The 22,199-nt window shown below is 35.4% G+C and overlaps 1 protein-coding gene across 1 annotated transcript in view; it reads right to left on the bottom strand.

Annotated features, from left to right (window-relative positions):
- The window catches only part of AHR (aryl hydrocarbon receptor), a 39,715-nt gene extending 18,543 nt beyond the window's left edge, over window positions 1–21,172 (bottom strand). Inside the window, exons 1-2 of the mRNA XM_039862454.1 lie at window positions 20,488–21,172; window positions 9,600–9,787 (exon numbers count right to left, since the gene is read on the bottom strand). Coding sequence (XP_039718388.1) covers window positions 9,600–9,787; window positions 20,488–20,552 — 253 coding nt within the window. The 5' untranslated portion in view covers window positions 20,553–21,172. The remainder of the gene's footprint in view (window positions 1–9,599; window positions 9,788–20,487) is intronic.
- Window positions 21,173–22,199: the final 1,027 nt, after the last annotated feature.

Genomic DNA, 22,199 nt, shown 5'->3' with positions numbered 1-22,199 from the left:
ACTTCTGATGATAGTGATACATTAGAAATTCCTAGGCAAAAAAATAAATTGTTTTTAAATGTGAATTTCAATTTATATCTTTATGAATGAATATAAGTTACATAACTGGCAGTTCTTGTCTTTTTAGCAAATCTAAAAAAACATCAGTCTGAAGCTGAAAAAGTCCATAAAAGTTAGACCAACTCCTACTCTCAATTAAGTGGAAACTGACTTCCGAAGACATTACTTAACATTTTTCCAGTTTTATGTTTAGTTATATGTAATTTTACTATAGCTGTATGTTAGGTCTCTGAATTAATGGAACCAGCAAGAGTAGTTAATTTGCCTTTCCAGTGGGGAATGAGTTGCATTTTGCTTTCCACACATATAAGAGTGGAATTCAAATTGCACTGTAAGTGGCAGAATTTAATCGATTACAGTAGTGATTCTAAAATTTGACAGACACAAGAATCACCTGGAAGGACATGAAAACACATTGCTGGACTCAGCAGGTCTAGGCTGGGGTCCCAGTCTGCATTGCTAACAAGTCTCCAAGTGATGCTGAGGACCAGGTGCCAAATTTTGAGAAACAGTGACATGAAAACAGGATTTAGGAAATAACTTGTAAATGTTCTGGATCTCATTTCCTCATATTTTCTAAAATTATTCATTTGCTTAAAAAGCACACTTATTAATATGAAAGTCTTTGGGAAATAACTCTAGTCCCTATTTTATAAAGATGAAAACAGAAGCACATAATTTAAGGCTGAAACGAGGTAATAATAAAAAATGTTATATGTATACAAATAAAGCCAGTAGCAAGCACACTGTGTCCCTACTTTATGTCCTTCCCAAAGCAAGCTATGTCACTTTTTCATGAACAAAGTGTCTAGATTTGAGTGTGTGCCACTTCTGAAAAAGAAAATGATATGGGGAAATAAATGATTACATATTGTATCAAAAGGCTAAAGAGTTTATTAGCAAATTTCTATCTCTAAATCAAAATACAAAATTAATTCAACAAAGGGATTCTCAGATGACCTTAATACCAGGTCCCTAAAGGCCTCTATGCCTAATCAATAACAAAGTTCTCTATTAGGAAAAGATAAAATTATCAGTATGCTGCAAAGAATAATTATTATTTATATAACAATTTTAATTATAAAATTTCCTTAATAAATCTCTTATTTTTAGGGTAAATCCACTACAAACTGAAAACATCAGTCAGGCAAGCGTTCTTACTGTCCATGCTAAGATGAAGACTACAAGGAACGGTGAGGTTAGAGTCTCATGTAAGGCTAGGAGATGAGCTAACTGAACTCTCCAATGTCCTGGCTGCTGGTGCTCTGGTTGCAGAGCACAGTCTCCCTCTACCACGCTGAGACAAAGAGAGGAACGCTGACTCCGTAACGCAGATGCTGGATACTTGAAACTAGACACTATCGAGAACCCAGCTGACACTGGAATATTCTGTAAAACAGACCATAAAAGGTACTCCCACTTCATGTGGGCAGATCTAAAGCTAGAAGGAATTGAAAGAATTCAATATACACAATGTTAGGTTCATTAAGTCAATCCAATTTGACTGCTTATCTCCCTCTCATCCACACACCGCTGACACCTGAATGGCTTTATAGCTTTTTTGGAAAACCAAGAACCAGAAATTACCTCCTCTAATATTATTTTTCTATATGGACTTTAATTTCATTTTTGTTTATACTTTCAGGTGTAATTTTCTCTTTGCCCCTCTAATTTAAGAACTTGAAACATCAAATAAAGGTATCTTTAAGTGAATTCATTATCACCTCAGCATAGTTTCATATTTATTCCACACACAGATTTGCCTTCTTCCAACTTCTATCCATCTGTAAAAAATACCTCATCTTTGGTATATTTCCTCTTATTCTATATGCTCTCCCCTGGAATATTTTATTCATTTTAATAGTTTAAAATATTATTCCAACTATATTACAATGACTCCAAAATCCAATTCTCAGCTATGAACAAATGAATTTAAGCTACTGACTAAAACTGGCTGATCATAAAGTCAAAAGGTTGTAAGCAGGATTTAAGAAAACACATAAAATGTTATATTAAATAAAAGTAGTTAATCGTAATGTTTTTATAGACTTTATAGGAATTTTATATGACATGTGAATATAGTCTCTGAAAAACTGAAATATGAATATGTTGATTTCCATTAACCAGGTCACAAAGCCTTAGGAAAACAAATCAAATGATTATAGACATTTTTTATAGTTTTTTTTTCAATTACAATTGGCATACATTATATTAGTTTCTGCTGTACAGCATAGTGATTAGACATTTCTATAACTTATGATCACCCTGATAAATCTAGTACTCATCTGACACCATACACAGTTATTACAATATTATTGACTATATTCCCTATGCTATACTTTATATCCTCATGACTTCTGCAACTATTAATTTGTACTTCTTAATCCCTTCCCCCTTTTACCCACGCCCAAACCCCCTCCCATCATTATAGACATTTAAAACCTATATTTGGAAAAACAAAAAAGGGGAAAGTGCTGAAATTTGGCTGGCTTTAATATTACCCCAATAGGAATCCTTAAAAAAGAAAGCTGAAAGCATAAATTTATGACCAACTGGACCTGTTCATGGCCAAGTAATTAAGGATCCTAGAGTCATATAATACTAGGTAGTAATCAAAGAAAATACCCATTAGAGCACTAAATTTAAGAGACAGGAAAGAAGCAAAACATATAATAAAGGATGTAATCAGTTTGAATTACAGTTTGAATTTTTGATCTGTATTTGTCACTGGGTTTTTAAAAAATACTTGTCAAAGTAAACAAAAACACTCAGAATTGAATGAATTTCATATTGTGAATTAAAATACGTGAGGAAGAGAGATTAAATTCTTGATCTAAAGAGGTCATATTATTAAATGTAAGAGCCAAGATTTTAATGCCACTTCCATCTGACTCAATCAGAATATTCTACTATTCTTTTTATTCATTCATGTTTCAATTTGCATGGATTTGATTAAATAAAGTTCACAAATTAAACTTAAAAGAATCTTTACATTTTATGATTTTAGTTATGGAAAATGTTATGAATGTTATAATCAGTTTTATGTTTTAGAATGTGAATTCTGGGAAAAAATACACAGCTGAATTACATTCTATCTAAGATAGATAATACCACGGGTAAATGAAACCGAACACTATTTGATGATTTATTTACCTAATCTTTTAGGCAAACAAGCCTACTTTGAACATTTCTAGAATGAGGAGAATAAGAGATACAAACTCCAATTATAAAATAAAAAAAAATCATAGGGATATAATGTACAGCACAGGGAATATAGTCTATAAGAACTTTGTACAATAACTGATACAAACCTGTTAAACTTTATAAAACATCAACCCTTAAAGAGGCTTTTTATTTAATTCATTTTTACTGCTTGCTGTTCAAGCTCATTCTTGGCATCTATACATGCTCATGTATTTGTTTTTCAAGATAATGTTCTCGTTACACAGATACCAGAACGGGACTGAAATCCAGAGAAACATGCAAGCTAAAGATGAATAAACACAATAGCTCTCTTTAAAAAAAACTAATGAACTGGAAATGAACTGTTAAAGCATTTACCAAGGGAAGACTAAGAAGACAGCACATATAATTTTTAATTTAAAATAAAATCAACAAAGATCCATGGTGAACAATGAGGTTGAATAAATGTTAGATCGTCACATAATGTAAGTTAACAGTTGTCATCCTCTCCCCCCAGAGCATTTATAGACTTCATGAGATTTAGTATTCCAGTATATACTCACACTTTATAAAATGGTAATTACTTTAAGCATGTATAATGATTCAAGTCAGATTTTCATCTCCATTACCTAGTTTTTAAAATAACCAGAACACTATTCCCTACAACTGCAAATGCAGGGCTTTGGAATTAGAAATTCAGATACCCAAACTCATTTCTGTTGGGCTTAATTGTAACCTGGACAAAAATCATCTTTTCCTTCTAAGTTTTTCTTTCCACAAATTAAATATCTTGGTTATAAAAAAAAAAATTATATGCAAGATTTACTATGAATATTTTTTGAATTATCAAATACTACATGAATTAACCTCTACTATTGTCTAATAGAAAAAAAAAAACTTTCTGCCTTTTTACCTCATTAGATATCCATATCTCAATAGAGAATATGGATTAGTCATTCCCAAATTTTTAATTTTCAGGGTTGCTGTGAAAAAGAAGAATTTGAACATGATACTTACATGATGAGTACTTTAAGAGGTGATAATGAAATCTAATTCAATTTTTTTTCTATGCTGACATTACTCTTACTAAGAATTAAACATTACTATACTGAGATTCAGACTGGTCACAAGCCCAGTGTCCACTGTTTGATTCTGGCACTGAGACAATACAGGAGGAAACATTAAGCAATTTCACATCCACCAATTTCAAACACTTGGTTGAAACCACCCAAATCCTAGTCTCCCTTAAGAAGCTATTATTGATCAGTAATTAAGTTAAACTTATTAAATGTTTTCCATCTCGTATTTGATATCTGAGTTTAATACTCATGAGATAACGTGATATTTGAGTTTAATACTAACTTTGTGATCTGTTTCTTCCTTTTATGTTCCACTTTTTTTTTTTTAAATTAAAAAAGAATAGTTTCATCTTAACAATCTGAAATTTGGTGGAAAATGTGAACATAATTTTAGATTTTAGGGACCCTTTTGATCTGTATTTCCAGAACGTAAGCGCACAATGACTTGTCAGGTCATAGCTCCACTTGATCACTTAGCTGTCCTCAGGCTCCCCGCTAGTTTGATTTAATCTATCTTGAGAGGTAAAAATTGCACTTGACCATGTTTAATTGCCAATGTCAGAAAACAGCAATTTTGAATTTTTGCTCTTTGCTAAAAACAGAAAAGGCTCTCCAGAAGTATTTCAAAGACACCTAATTTAGAGAAGTCTTTAAAAAATAAAAATAAGCAGGAAGAATAGAGGCTAACACAGAAGAGCAGTGCTACTGAAGAAACTGAATAGAACTTAAACAGTTTCTACTATTTTAATTAATCTATTATTTCTGTTATTAATATATGACTAATTCTAAAACATGTCTTAATGTGTCTCTTATGCAGAAATAAAAAATAAAGTATCACCTTATTCTGGAATTTTTCATCTATCAAATTTACAAAGGGAGTGATTTTTTTTAAAGCCAGAGTCCTATTTGTACATCCCATCGACATTGACAAAAATAAAAATGTAACAAGACTGCCAGACTGCTGGGAAGTACAAAAGGAACATCCAGCAAAGAAGAAAAGGGGCAGTGGCCCAGGAACGAGATGATAAATGCAAAGCGATGGCAAAGGAGCAAAGAGTATGGCCGAAGAACGCATAGGGCAGCATTAAAGCACTGAGAAAGGGCACGCTGACACTCGTCAGTCCGAAAACCATGTGCATAGCTTTGACGTTTGAGTGCTTAAATACTTCTACGTGTTTCCCTGTATGATCCAGCCAATCAGAGATCATGTAAAAAAATTTCTTACTGCCACCATTCAACAAATTATTTCTATTATCTGGATATTTATAGAGAATAAAATAATTGATATAACTGATCATTGCAAACTGGCTATTAACAGGAAGATTATCTGGAAATACTAAAAAATTAATGTTAAAACCAAGCCATTATATATTTCTAAACACATCATCTAAAATATTCAACATGAATTTTACATTTTTTCAGACATAAGTTAATGAAATTAACAAATATTTATTGAATGTCTACCATGGGGCATTGTTTTAAGTGTTTAAGATATATCAGTAAAGACAATATTCTCAAGGAACTCCCATTCTAGAGAGAGAAATCGGCAATGTATGGCATGTTTAAATGCTTCCTCAAAAACAAAGCACTAATTTTTATAATGATTACTTCGTCTGTAGCATAAACAGGGTACAAACTGAAAAACAATTCTCTGAGCTTTACTGTCTAGAATATATGTAGTTCAGGAGTTTTCAAGGATTAAACAAAGATTTCCTCAATTTGTTCAGTTGAAACCAAAATAACAAAACTTCTAATCTTTTTACTTCTCTTGAAAATGCTCCCCAAATACTGCATTATAAATATTTAATATGTACATTTTTAAAGGATTTCACATACTATTTTTGCCAGTTTCTGAGACACCAAACCTTAAGCTATTAGAGGACAGAAATGTTTTTTCTCATTTCTTCTTTCTGAATTCAGCACCTGCAGTGTTTAGAATAAAGCACAATCCTGAATTACAAAACTATAAAATAATTTCAATTTGTGTCAAAGAAACTGCTTCTAACTTTACCATAACTGAAAAATGGCTGTCTTGTTCAAGCACTTCCAAATTATATTTCAGAATGTTTCAATTAATTAGAAATGTATAAATATTGATGTTGCACTTAAAATCTTAAGTATTGCTTAAGCAGTAGATACATGGCTCTAAAGTTTTAAGAAGATCCATCCATCCAAGTTGGATTATTTAAACTTGCAATAAATAGATGTATTTTCTTGGAAAAATATCTATTGTTACAGTTAAACTTGAGTTTCCTTTCTAACAAGATTTTATGATTACTCGTTTATATTGTTCTTTCCGCAGGAATTCACACACCCCCTGTTTGCATCCTGTTATTCACTTAGAGCTTCCCCTGACTTCGCTAGACTGTTTCCCTAGTGGTAGTTTTAACTGCACACAGGAGTCCTAATCACTGTCAGCACGCTCCAAGTCTCCCTGTTTGCATTTAGTATTTCTTTCTGGTGATAAGGATTACTTTAAAAATTTTAGTCTCTATTCTCTCAAAAGACTGAACTGTCTCTCTAGACACACTAGTGGTCTGGACAAGACTTCAGGACCTTTTTTTTTTTTTTTTTTATATCCTTTGCCTTCCACCTCACTCTGTTCTTATATTGAACAATCTAAGAACCTGCTTAGGGTATGTACTACACTGAAACCCAAGCAAACATGTTTATAGTCTTTTTAAAGTTTTATACATTTAAATTTGTCTTTCTGAAGAAAACAATTATTTAAAAAAGTAATTTAGGGCATAATCAAGGCCAGGTTAAATCACTGCCTCAGACTCACCTAGGATGCTTATAAAACTTCAGATTCCTGGGTTCTACATAGAATCTATGTAGAATCGGCATAAAAGGGGCATGCCCTAGAATGTGTGTTTTAACAAGCTTTTCAGGTAATTCTGATGCACGCTGAAGCCTAAAACCCGGTAATGCAAGGAGACTAAAATTCAAGATAATATAATTGATAAAGGAGTGATGCAAATAGCATAATAAAATCCTACTGTCAAATACACCAAGCCGTAATAAAAAATAAACTCATCAATGAAAAGCTAAGAAAATACCTTTTAATGAGAGCTCCATAATGAGCACAGCTAAACTATGACATTCTTTATAGGGTAGACTTTGGGATCTCCTTTACTTAAAATATTGAACAAGACACACATGTCTAATCATGAAAAAATATATATGTATATAAATTTATACACTAAACATGCACATATTAATGTATGTGTATGTTTTTATGTACACATGCACGCACACACACACAGAAGCTAGAAAGCAGTATTAAATGGTACACTGGCTACTCGCTCTCTAAGCAGCTTCAGTTCTGCTCTACTGCTTCTAAACAGAGAACAGCCCATACATTTTCCCCTCTTTTTAAGATATATAGTTTGACTTCATATTATAGAGCAGCAAGAAACGAAAAGGCAAAATGACTCACATCAATACATCTTTACCAGAGTGAAGGGGTAATGCCTCCTTGGTTCCCAGACTGTTAGCTCTCTAAGCAGGGAGACCACATCTTACATGTCATGGAGCCATCCCTCCCGCCCCCCTGCCCGCAAAATCAAGCAGTAAGCACAGCTGGTGAATGTCGAGGGTTAGGACGGCACTCCACGAAGTGGGAATTGTGGCCTTGAGGTTACAATCGACCACAGAGGATCCTATGCTTCAATGTGAATCGAGCCCCACCAGCAGAATTTATGATTCCATAGGTGCAGAATGGGGCCCAAGATCTGGCATGTTTCACAGCTCCTAGGTGATGCTAATGTTGTTTGGGAACTATACTTGAAGAACCATGGATCTAGGTAAAGTCCACAGGATTTTGCTATATAAACGGTTTCCAGAAAAGAGAAGTAACTAAGACATGGTGAGGAAAAACAACATAGGAAATCTGGAAAACTGGGTTCTAGTCCCAGGTTTATCGTAAAATGACTATACAGCTGATAAAATACACATACACCAATGATGATCACATAACTCACCTAGAAGATGAAGGGTCTGGCATAGATGTAAACTGAAAATTCAAAGACTTTTTTAACACAGATCAGAGAAAATTTAAGTGTCTTCTATGAACTCTGAAATTATTATCTTCAACTCAGTGATTATTACCCAGGTAACAACTATTAACATATGTAGCTTTTATCCAAAATAAAGAATATACAGCAAACAACAACAACAAAAAGATGCTCAGAATAAACACATCAAACCATCCAAATGTAATCCTAAAGGGAAGTAACTGTTTTGCAACATTCTAAACACAAGTTGCAAATTCAAGTTTCTGTAAATGTGTCTAGGGCAGCAGTAACAGCATCATCTGAGAGCTTGTTAAAAATACAGACTCTCTGGCCACACCTACCCTACTGCATAAAAAGCTTCATCTTAACAAGATCCCTACGTGATCTGTAAGCACTGACATAGGCCATTGGGATTTTATTCCTTACTACTGTTTGTAAAATAACACAACATACTTAACACTGAACATTACCTTAAAAAAAATCTATTTTTTGACATATAAACAGATAAAAAGAGAAATCAAGAAATTATTTTACATGAGAGACATCCTCAAATAAAAGCTTCCATTTAAAATGCTTTCTGCTAGGAAAATACTGTACGATTAAAAGTTAACAAATATCTAGCTCAAATCCCAAACTTTATAGCTGACTGAAGGGGATGCTAACTGGTTTGGTTAATGTTAAATAGTCTGTCAGTGGCACAATGGAGACTGAAATCCAATTCTTCTGACTCCTGTAACAAAATGCTCTTTCTGGTGGTAAAGAAAACTTTAAATTACAATTTCATGGAGTAAACATACAGTTAATATAAAGCAGAAGTATACATAATTATGAAAGGATAAATAAAATGGCATATCTACAAAATATATTGAAAGAAATCTGGCAAAAATATATCATAGCAGTTACCATGTATTTTATTCTTTCCATAAAAAAAAAGAGATACTTTAAAAAGCTGAACTGGAAGAACTAAAAAATGACATAAATATGAGCATAACTTCCAAATGATTTTTAAAGAATGACACCACATATCACTTAGTGGCAGCATCTGTTTGATGAATGAATCTGGAAAACTGATTTCTGGAAATATTAAGTTTTAATATTTTAAAACTTAAGTTTTACTATAAATTTTTAAGTTTTACTATACAGCAATAAACAAAACTTTTTCACGTACAGCTAATTTTTGCAGTTTTACACAGAAGGAGAAACAGCCATATTCAACGTATTTCATAAGTGATTATAGAAAAATTAAACCCTTCTGTCTTACCATCAAAGAAGCTCTTGGCTCTTAGGTAACTGACACTCAGCCTAAGAACAGAAAGTTTGTCCAGCTTATTAATGATATCTTGTGGAAAAGGCAGCAGGCTGGCCAAACGGTCCAGCTCTGTATTAAGTCGGTCTCTATGTCGCTTAGAAGGATTAGACTTGACTCCTTCAGCCGGGATTGGCTTGATGCTGAAAAGCAAACAAAATGCCATAAAATACCTTAGAATATATAAAGCAAAAATGTCTACTGCATTATAGCATCTCCTCAAATATTTCACTAATAAAACATCTAAAATCTACTTTAAGTTTATATAAGTCCATTCGAAATGCTCCTTTCATGTCTTAATCAAGCAAAACAAGGGAATGAAGAATATTCTTCACAATGTTTTATTAAAAGCTTATGAACCCATGAGAGGAAAATACTTGAGTACAGCTTATATATGGCATACTTCACATCTGTGGTATAGTGATTCCCAATTGACAAATCTACTAGGTTGGATCCCCCAGCCCCCAACGCTGCCACTGTTAAGGAAAAGGGAAACAAAATCTGTGATGTATTGTGTGAAAATTATGCTTCCTTTGCTATCTTCAACAAGAAGCATTTTGGCATCATTTATATAGTAGATAAATGAGAGTGACCCTAAAAAAAAGCTTATCATCGTCATTCCCAGCTTCCTGTATTTAACACTTTTGTCCTGTCAGTGACAACTTCTCAAAGCCCTCTGTCACCTCCAGACAGGCCTAGTGCCATCTAATGGGGTCCTCCAACGTTAAAACAAGAAGAATTTTGACATTAGTTATTTGTATTTGTTAAGTGACAAATATTATATGTTATCCATGATTACTGGCAAATTTTGCTTTTATGACTGGTCAGTAGTTCTAGTCATTAGCATTCATAGTTTGTGCCTCAATTAGATAACTCAATGAAATGCCAACATTTAGTATGATTTCCTTCTGAGAGAAAAGACAGTTATGGTTAGGAGCAGAACTTGAGTTCAGAAATGAGAAATTGTACTACTTCACATAGTAGGACTTCACAGCAGAGACTCATTGTTTAAAGTGAATTTACAGATCAGACACCCATGCTGAAATATAGAGAAGATATTCAAAAACCAAAGTAATTTTTAGATCATGCCTCTGTATCTTTCCATTAGCCAGAAAAATAATTATCCAGGGTATTCTTATAATGAACACTTTTTTCCAGTTTTATTGAGAAGACAAAAATATTTTTGACAGTTCAAATTACAGTATCTTTAAAAAGTAGAAGAAATTGGCTTGAGTATATAGCAATTAATTGGATTCCATCAAAGAATTTCTAGGTAATTTGTTTTCAATGTTATATGTGGCGCAGTACTTCCTGCAAAAAAATGATAAAGTAAATATGAAATTTTAACATGTTTTCAAACTCTCTCTAACAAGCAATTTCTTCACAACTTGCCTATTCTATTTTTTCTATTACAGTCCATGTTATTTCTACAAAACATAATGAACTGGTAAAATGGCATACATACAAAATAAGTCAGTAAACACTATCTCCAGACTATTTACATAATTAATTACTTAATAAAAATTGTTAACTGTTTCTCTAGCTATTCCCCGAATCGTATTCCCTTTATAATCAAATTCAAGTCACACCCAATTACTGCATTTCACCAATTAATCAACTGTACTTCAACTTTTACCTACAATACATGTCTACTTAAGTGAATAATTCTCTGACTAATCACTTGCTAACACAAATATTTGCACCTATTATGTCCTGTGCAGTCCAGGAAAACTCTCTTGTACATATCTGAAAGTGCTGTGGGAGCTAAATACAGGGAGCAACCAATTGCTTGAAAAAGATTTTTTACAGAAAAGGTGATGTCTGAGATGGATCTTGAAAGAGGAATGGGATTTCAGGAGACGTGACTGAGAAATGGTGATTTGAGAGAAGTCCTCTGTCTGAAGTGTGAAGCAAAGGGTACGAGAGAAAGAAGGGGGAGGCTGGTTGGGGCTATGTTCTCTCAACAAATACTGACCACCCACCATGTGCCGAGCACGCAACACTGAGCAGTGAACAAAACGCACTAAAGCTCCTGATCTCATGAATCTTACATTAAAGTGGGAGGATACATACATACATAAATATATAGCTTTTTAGGCTGGTAAGTGTTAAGAAGAAAAATAAAGCAAGAAAAGAAACTAAGGAGTGACAGGGATGCTGGGTTTGATGGCCAGGGAAGGTCTCTCTAATGGGATGTTTCAGCAGACATGAATACAACAAAGGAGTAAGCCATGTGGGTGTCTGATGAAAAAAACATATATATATATTCAAGGCAGAGGACATAGCAAGTTTCCCCATAAAAACAGTATCAAATTGGACTTTGAAGTCATCCTAAGCTTTTTACTGGAGTTTACATGACAAGTCTTGTGTTTTACTGTAGCTGACTCTGGTGATGGCAAGGACAAAATACAGAGTAGATCTCACTGAAAAGCACTTCTTGAATGCAAAATGTAAATCTAAGTCACTCCTTGATTCAAACCTTTCAGCAGCTCCACATAGTCCATGTTCCTTAGCCCAGCAAACAAAACGCTTCTTGATCTTTCTATGGCTCCTATCTATTTATTTCTCTGGCCTTACTGCCTCCACAGCCAGAGCCTTCCTTGTCGTCCATTATACTCCAGAGCTAAGAAATTACTTCCAGTCACCAATGTGTACTTTGGTGCCTTCTCATATTCCTCTCCCCTGTTCCACCTCACTGGCTGTAAAGCCCTGCTCAATCAGATCACTTTTGTAAAGCCTTCTCTGACCTACTCACAATGAATGGATTTCTCCAGCACTACTTCTGTACCTAATGCATCTTATGCAAATGTCCTACACAACCATTCCATTAAGGAATATTCTGTGCAGATAACATTTCCCATAAATTAAAAATGAAATCCAGTCCTGCACTCCTGGTAGCTTTCCAATAATGATTATAAAACACTGGAGAGAGGAAAGTAACACTAACAGAAACAAGACAAGCTGATACGACACAGGGAGAAATAACTACAGTATGAGAAAAAGTCTTAAGGGTATTCTTCCATGTAGTATTGCTGCCTATTTTGTGCTGGCTCATTGCAGTGTTTGACCCTACACTAGATGAGACTGCTTCTTTTATACAATGCAAAATTGTTCATAGCTCTAACATATTATTATGCACATTATGGAATATTGAGCATGAGATCAAATTTCCTAAGTCAAGTGTTATGTAACGTATATTGCATATACTTGTTTGTTGCTCTTATTACTATGAAAAGTTAATCACTTTTATATCCCCACTGCTCAGCATAGTACTTGATACAGAGTGAACTTTCGATTAATGTCTGCTGATCAGAAATGTCCAGAAAAGATATGATAGAAGCCTGACCAAAGGCAGTAATAATAGAGTAAGGACTAGCTTGAGCTATTTAAATAGAGCATTTTGTGCCTATTACAAAACTGAGAACATAGCTGGACTCAAATGTCCACTGAATTAAACTGACTTGCTGACCAAAGAGGTTTAGTAAGTAAGGGAGAAGAAAACGTTGAGTGAGAAGAGGTTGAGAATGACTGCGGTTTGCAGCTTAGAGTCACAACTATAATTCCTAGTAAAAGGTAAACTAAAGAGAAAAGAGACTTGAGGACACACCTCACTGACATCAACATTTAAGTGCAAGGTTAAGGAAGAGGCACTGGGAAAGATGTCAGAGGAGGAATGGTTGGACAGACAGAAAAAGAATCAGGGTGGATCATTTTGGAGTTTACAAAACAAAGTCAAATGCACAGAGGAATTAAAGTCAGGACTGAGAAGCACTCACCGGATTTGACATTTCAAACCCAATGTTGTTAAAGCTGCAGTAATAAATTCAACACTACTATACTTTTTCACTGATTTTGTGAGAAACCATCAGACATTTTTTGTGACAATATTTCATACTTATTCAAACATACTGAAGATACACAAAATAATTAAAAATAGATCAGTTTATATCAATTTACATCAATTTATGTCAATTACACTTGACTTGGGTTACGCCAGTGCTTTTTTGTCTTTAAATCTATGCCAAAACGATACTGCCAAGCAACTATTTAAATAAAAAGCTACATCTGAAATATAAATAAATGTCCCAGTAAGATTGGATTGGGGAGATCTGAGTTCAGACATCTCCTAAAATAGAGAAACTGGAAGATGTTGATCAGGTAAAGGAAAAACTTATTATTTTTTAAACCTTAACCTCGAAAATCTTGTCCCAACCTGTAATCAAGACCGTTGTGAAATCACGACTCCAGCTGCATTGCATGCCCTGCCTGAGTGTTTGGAGCCCTGCGCGCTGGGAGTTCTGGTGGCGACAGGCCCAGCGGCACGTCCAATGCCGGTCTGAATGTGATCTGTAAAGCCTTAATTTTTAATATCCCAGTCTAAAATGTCTGTTAGGCTCATCGCTTGTGCCCAGTGTTTGACATGACATTTATCCTAAAACCTCAAACAACATGCAAAGATACAGCTTTAGTCATCCTATGGGATTAAAGCGACACTGTCGAACAATAGATTACCTGTGACAGTCCCAAATATGCTCTATTAGCTTTTTCCTCTGGATGATTTAATCCACTCCCACTGCTTCTGTCTACAAGCCAATAATTTGTTTATCTTTATTCCCAGCCCTGGATCTCCTCTCATTCATATTTCCCAGAACTTAGGCACCCACTTCTCTGCATCTATTATGATACTATTCTCCATCCAGTAGCTTCAAAATTGAAGTATTCCTTAATAAATCTCTCTACCATACCAATTAAGCCCTACTTTAAACCCACCCATTCCTTATTTCCTCCCCACAGCTTTAGTATGTACTTATCTCTAAATATAAATGTTGAATGTTTAGTCATAAGTACATAATATAATATTGAAAAGGTGATCTGTGGCACAAATAACATTAAATTTCATTGTTAGGCTGAATATAGCTAGATATTTTACTTCCCCATATGAGGCAAAAAACATTTACAATAACTTCTAAGAATTCTGGCTGGATGTCACTTTTAATGAGTCATCCATCCAATGGCCACTCTCCTGCTGCTCCTCTACAGTAGCGTTGGGTCATTCCCTTTCCCTCCTTTTTACCTAAGGAGTGGTGATGAGGCACAAATGGCACATAGTCTCTCGCATGAGACTCTAATAGTGAAAACTTGGAACATGAAATATATCCTAGAAATCACAGTTACTTCCATAACTCTGAAAAAAAATCATTAATAACATTCCCTTTTTACTCTTGTATGAATATACACTTTTTCTTAGTATTTCTCTTTAAACCCACATAAAATGTATCTTCTATATCAAAAATCACTGAAACATTAGCAGAAAAGTCTTAAGTAGTGGTCAAATATATACCATGTGCACGGTACGAGGAAGCTCTGATAGATTTAAAGACAAATAAAATATAGTCCTATCTTTAAAAAACTTCTATTTCCTACTAGGAGGAGATACATTCTATAACAAGACAAAATCAAACATAATGTATTGCTCAATAACACAAGTGCTATAAAGTGATGCCAAGAGTTCAGGAAAGTAGAAGCTCATGTACAGGTAATGAGGGAAGGTCTCATGGAGATGTGGCGTCTAAATCGGGTCTTAAAGACAGGTAAGTCACTTCCGATTTCATAATGTCAGAGTACACAGCTTTTCTTTCAAGTACCATACCATTCTGTTCCAGAAAATCATGCCAAACAAGGGAAACAAGAGATAGAAACACAAAGTCTGTCTTCAATAAAACGTAAGAGACAGCTAAATCCAGATGCAAACAAATATGAAGATGGAAAAGAGAAATCAATAAGAACAGGAAAGTATAATCATAGTGTATTAGCTCAGCAGAAAACAGTATTCATAGTTAAAAAATGATGAAACACAAAGTGAATTTAATTTAAAATTGTGATATTATAATATTGAGAAGATGGAGAAAGGAATAGGAGAGATGAAATAGCACTAATTACCTTAACTATCACAATCAAACAGCAACAGATCCCTAACATGCTAAACTGAAGACAGCATTATATACATTTTATTGACTTTTTTAATGTGCATGTATTATTTAATAGAAATACTTTTTAAAGGGGCAAAGTAAAAATGACTAAAAAATATTACATAAAGCAAATAAAGTAAAAAATCTGCAAATACCACACAACTACTTCACACCCACAATTCCAACAAGTTCAGTTACCTACTCCATCATTTTTGCCTATGAAAGGCAATTGTCAAATTAATATTTTTAAGCAAAAAATGCAAAGACAGGCTACCAATAGTAATGTAAACTTACTGCAGAGCAATGTGACACTATGCTATGTCTCAGAGCATACTATTTGGCTCAATCTTAAAAGTATACATAACTTTGTACCCCAAAATTCCATGTATAGGAACTTTTCCTAAGGAAATAACTAAAAATTTGCATAGAAATTCACGTCTTAAGTGTATTCTCTGAAAAAACTAGTTAAAATATTAAAAGGTTGGAAATAACAGAATTTGCCCCTAAAAGTTAAATAAATTATGGAAGACTACCAGAATGGAGTACTATGCAGCCATTAAAATTTCATGTTTCAAAGGAGGAAAGGTAGAGAGCAAATCAATGAGAAAGCAGGAACAGACTTAGAGGAAAGGGCATGAATGCAAATATGGAGATTAAGCATGGAAATCATGTATGGGAAAACGGCAAATAATTTATCTTGGAACATTGCCTATTTGAGAACAAACAGTGGACAGCAAGGAAATACCTGGGATATGGATGTACCATAGGCACTGCTGAACATATTCACCTGGACAGTATTGTGAGGTTGGTAAGAAAGCCTGGGATCTGATATTCAAACTCAGCTTTTTCATTTTCTATCTGATGATTCTGAATTTAAACCTCAGGTCCTTGTCTATAAAACTGAAATACTATTAACTTTTCATAGTACTATTAGAAAGATGAAATAAATGATGTATGCAAAGCACAGTGTATGATTGTACCATAATACTAATAAAGTCTTTTTTGTTATGTTAAACCACTATGCAGAAAGAAATCAATTTTGAAGAAGTGTGAAAGTAAAAAGTACTGCTGTTAAAGATCTGCATGGTATTTACTTCTAAGTAATTGTCTTAACTATGCACATCAACAGGCATGTACTATGTAAGTTTATTCACCAGTGAAACAGCATATTTCCGCCATACAAGTAATTGAGAACGTAATCATATACTGCCTCTTACTGTTTCACAGGAGAATTGATTGTTCTGGGATAATGTAAGCTAAGATTTTTTTTTTTTAAAAAGAACTTACGTTTTTGTTTCATTATATCTTTAGCAGTAGTTGCAATTTAAAAAATTCTTTTGTTCTGCTAAATTCAGTTGTGAGAGTGTCAGCATAGGTGTTCACTGTCCTATATTGTTCAAGAATCTGCCCAGACCTACAAAAGCAAGGAAACTAGACCTTGTCTTTTAGTTCAGACCTAGTGCTCTTTCAATTGATAGCTCACTGTTTCCTCTTTTTTGCCATTTATTTTTTATAAATGTTACTGATAACTACACATTTTCACTTACATAATCTTAATATGTAAGAGCTTCTACAGTCACTATGTATAAGCTATCCAAATAAAGCTATTTGAAAAAAAAATGGTGGAGTAATAGTTTTGTAAATGAAAAGACCTATCCTTCTATTTTAGAAGATATTTGGGAAATTGTATTATACAACGTTTATATATAACATTTTCAGTAAAACGTTGTATAATTTTATTCTACTCAATAGGTGTTATATAAATGAGGTTCCTGAGATTTAAATAGCAACTTAGCAAAAATAACAAGAAGACAATGCTTTTACATTATATTAACATTATTAATATGTAACAAAATGAAAAGGATTAGCTAAGTCTCAGAAGTTATTTCCAGTTCTGATGTTTCATAACGGCTGGCTGATCACCACCACCACTACTGATATCATTTTTAAGTGCAGAAGTCATTTATTCACAGCTATTATTTGCCAACATTCAGTACTAAGTTTCTAGAAATATGGTAACTGAAGTACCACTAAAACTTTTTCTATATTAATACAACTTCAAAAATACAAAAATATATCCAAAGTTATCACTAGAGAAAAAGATTCTACTTAATAGTACACTTTTCAACTATTTGCATGAGACAACTAAACAAATGGACAAAAATGCTATCATCTCCAAAGAAATTAAAACAAGAACAAGATTTAAGTAGAAAATATATACATTTTGTTTTGTTTTGTTTTGAGCAAGGTTCTTCAGTATGGAACTACATTTTAAGAAAACTTGTAGTAGAATTGATTCCTAAGGTTATCTTTTAAAATGTCTTCTTGACGGTAGCAAGGAACATGAATCGGATGTAAGGTTGCTTCAGATCCTTTAACTTTCTTTCATTACTCCTAAGAGGAAGAATACATTTACTGAGCGTTTACTTTGTACAACACATTTTAGAAAGATTAAATGTACCACATTTAAGATGTAATAAAAGATAATTTTCAATGTTACATTTGCCACTAGAGGGAGTTTATCTTATTTAATTAATTCAATTGAGGATTGACTGGAAGAGCTTCAGGTTAAAATTATGTTACTTAATTGATTCCAAAATTTTATGGAACTGTGTATTTCAATGGCTGTTTTATCAACAGTTCTGTAATTATGCTATAACGTATTTCCTCTTCAAGTAAAATAAAATGGCTTTCACTTAAGATGTTGAAGTCAAATTTCAATAGCATTTTCGACATACACAAGATGTATTTTTCTGACAATGTTGGCATATTTTAGACCCCATTAGCTACAAACTAGTAATTTAAAAAAATCTGTATTAACCTTAATATTAGATTTAATGGCCATATTCCTAAAATGAACTTTGATTAACTGCTTATAAAGCTAACCATTTTTCATCCAGGTAAAAGTAATTTATAAACATTTCATGTGATTCTGTAAATGCCAGCACTAGGCTTTACTTCTGGAGCAATAAAGTTACATTTTAAGGCATTTACATGATTAAAGGCAATGCTGGTGCTAAATAAAGATATGATAAACATCTATACTAACTAAAGGTAATGTGGAAAATGCTTTAGTAACATTGTATTACAAGAAATTATTAAATACAACATATTAAAGTGTTAGAAAGTATATTAAAATATTAAGATAAAATAAAAAAAGTTACAGCTTACATTAATAAAACAAAAATGTAATGTGTTTAAGAGGAAAGATCTTAATAAAATGTAATCTAGAAGCCCAAAATGTTAAACTTTATAATGAATGCAAAAATAAGGCATTTATTTATTTATTTTTTTAAGTCATCTAGGTCCTTTTGTAACACACTGACAGAAACTCGATAATTTAAAAATCCATTAGGGATACCTTCAAGTTTTCTGACTATACACATAAAATCCATGATACCTCTATTATAAATTATGCTAAGTGTACTATTAAATTAATAAATATGCAGAACAGCCATTTGGAATGCCTCTCGATTTTAACCATCAAGGACAAAGTCAAATTAGATAAATACATTTTTATATAAGAAAATACTCTACTTTTGCAAGTTTGTAAATCAATGTCACAGAACTGCCAAAACAGAAAATTGCTAACTCGGCAGTGTATTCCTAATGTCAGCCACACTGCAGAATAAGACTTCCAAATTTTAATTAGTCAATTTATAGATGAATGTTCTCTGTTAATGCCAAGTCTAGATCTGAAGAACTATTATCTTCAGATCAAAATTCTAAAAGGAAATTAAAACTCCAGAATAATGAAACTTTGAAACGAGTTAGTGGTTTTAAATAAATCTTAAACTGTTATTTTTCTGGTTTGGGTTAGTGACCTAAGTTTTCAGCAAAATGCACAGTTCTGATTTGCTCTGAGTAAATCTTTAATGTGTTCTTAAAATTGTTTATGAAAATTTGAAAAATGCGAAGTAAATTAACTCAGTTATAATAAGGAATAAACAAATGAATACAACCAACTCACAAAAGTAAATCTGTCTCAAGCACGGATTTGTTTTTCTTAAAAAAAAAAATTATTTTGAAGTACTTGCAATCTCACACAAATATCCTACCAAAACAAACAAAAAAATCTGTTTGTAATCGCTCAATTAGAATTGACAAACTCCGAAGTAGGGGGAAAAGGGAATTAGAGAAAGATACCAAGAATGAAAATGTCTGTGTCACTAATTCCAGTTCCAAATCTCTTACTTTACAGACGCTAAAACCACCGCAGAAGTGATAAACTCCCCCCAAAAAGTAGCTGAAAAATCAAATCTCCCACTGCACCTTGCCTACTACACTCACTCATATCTGCTACCATCTCTCTACACTTTACGGATACGGTCAAGTTGAGCACTACGAAATTATTGCCAAATAAGTAAATAAGAGCGCAACAGAAAGCCAGTTGCACTAGACCAAAAAATACCTTCAGAGGCACTCAGCCCCTTACTTGCAGTGGCACGTGCTTTAAACACCTGGCCCTACCAGGAATGAGAATTACAACCGTCCTCTAACCTAACCGAAGAGGATATTAAAAGTGGAAGGGGATTTCAAGAAGGGTTTATGGTAACTAATTCACCAGCCCCACCGGGCAACCCAGAGCTGTCAACAAATTAGGACCACAGAAAACAGCTACAAATGGGTGGGAGTGTGAACGGGTGCTTGTGCGCTGGATATGCGAGCGCAGTTTTTAAAATGCAATAATTTAAATGAAAAAAATCCAAGGCCTGGGTCTCTCGACCCGCCCCCAAATCTCAATTCCACTGACTGTGTTGGGAATGGGACCTAATCCCCAGACCGCGGGGATTTGGGGGCGGGGTGGGGCCGCCTCCCGCACCCGCGAGCCTGAGCGCCAGCCCCAGCGCCGAGGACGCGCTCCGGACACTCACGTTTTCTGCACCGGCTTCCGCCGCTTGCGACTGGCGTAGGTGATGTTGGCACCGCTGCCGTTCATGGTGCCCAGCTGCCGGCAGCTCCTCCCCGGGCCGTCCGCGCCTGTCTCAGGGACCTGGTTGCGGCTGGAACGACGGCAGCGGCCAGGGCCGGGTTCCACGAAGCCGCACCCGCTTCACCTGCGTCCTCCCCAGGCGGTGGGAAGTCGCCGCGCCCTCCAAGCCTCGGCTCCCACAGCCCCACGCGTCCAGGTGCGCTGCCCCGGCCTGGCGCCGGGGGCGGTGACGGGCGGAGACCCGTGTGCGAGGCAGGGCAGGTGCCGTCTATACCCGCCGAGGCGGTGCGGCGCTGCCCGCAGGTGAGGCAGCCCGGGTGGAGGAGGAGCCTGGGCCGTCTGTTTGGAATCTCGGCCTGGGTCGTGCTGTGTGGCGCCGCGCCCCGTGACCGTCACCGCGGCCCCTTGGGTAAGGGAGGCGCCGCCGTGCTGCTCCCGGGGCTTCCCCAATCCTGGGTGCTTCCCGCCTGTGGAGCTCGGGCTCCGGCCGCCACTCCGGTGTCACCAGCCTCCTCTCGGCTTCGTAGCTACCCCTGGTCTGAGCCTGTGATTCTGGGCACGCTCTTGGGACGGAGCGTCAAGTGGACCCTCCCGCCGCCGTGCGCACCGGCTGAATTGCAGAAGCGCCCCCGACCCCTCTCAGGTCCCGCCCAGCCCCTTGTAGCCCCGCCCCTGCCTACTCTGCCCCGCCCTTACCAGCTCCCTTGAGGGCCCCACCTTCCCGACGCGTAATGACGTAAGACGTAACGACGCCCCCCAGTAGCCATCTTCTTGAGGTCAAGGGGAGCATTTTTATGGCCACACTTCCAGCCTGGGAAGAGGTGTGACAACAAATTACGTGTATCTAAACTCTTTGTAGCTTAAACTATCTAAAGGACATATGCATCAAATAGTGAGAATAACTTCACCTTTGGAGACAGTGACTCAGCTAACCTTTGGCTAAGAATTACAGTAAGCTGGCAGATAACTAGTAGGACTAAATTTTCCTAGAGGGGAAGACTTCGACTGAGTTAGAATTTGAAAGCTAGGAGTTTCCTTGGCTGTTTTGTTTCGTCTCTGTACAAGACAATATCTTTTCCCTAGAGGGAATAACTTTGTTATTCTACAGTCAGATTTCAATTAGGTTGAAAGAAAGGAAGCAAGGAAGAAGGGAAGCAGGAGGCTTTTGGGGATAAGTAGTCTGAGATGGTTGGACAGAGGAGCTGGAAGTGAAGTTCAGGAATTTTAGGATCATATCATAAAGCCTTGATAAAGAGTCTAGATTTTATTCCGTAGGCAATGAAAACCTTTTAAAGATGTTTAACAGGAAAGTGACATTCTGGTGTCTTGGAAAAGTCACTGGGAGGAAGGTGCAAACGGGATTACAGGAGATCAAGAATGGACGCAGGGAGAGCAGTTATGGAGTTGTTGAAATAATCCAAGTGTAAGTCTAAGGAAGTGGCAGTGGGTTGGAGAAAAAAGAATATAGATCATTGAAAAGGATAAGGAAATAGGGGAAGAATGAACAATTTGAAATGGCTCTAAGATTTCTGACTCCTGTGCTATTAACCAAGATAGTGAACACAAGAGTATATTTGCTTGTCAGGAGCAGGGCATTCAGATTGATATCTGGATGACATCTCACACCACACCCATTCCTACATTTTAAAATGT

The sequence above is a fragment of the Pteropus medius genome, unplaced genomic scaffold (genome assembly GCF_902729225.1).
Source record: "Pteropus medius unplaced genomic scaffold, Ma_sr-lr_union100, whole genome shotgun sequence".
Classification (NCBI taxonomy): Eukaryota; Metazoa; Chordata; class Mammalia; order Chiroptera; family Pteropodidae; genus Pteropus; species Pteropus medius.
The sequence above is the reverse complement of the archived record's forward strand: the minus strand, read 5'-3'. Positions and strand labels throughout refer to the sequence as shown.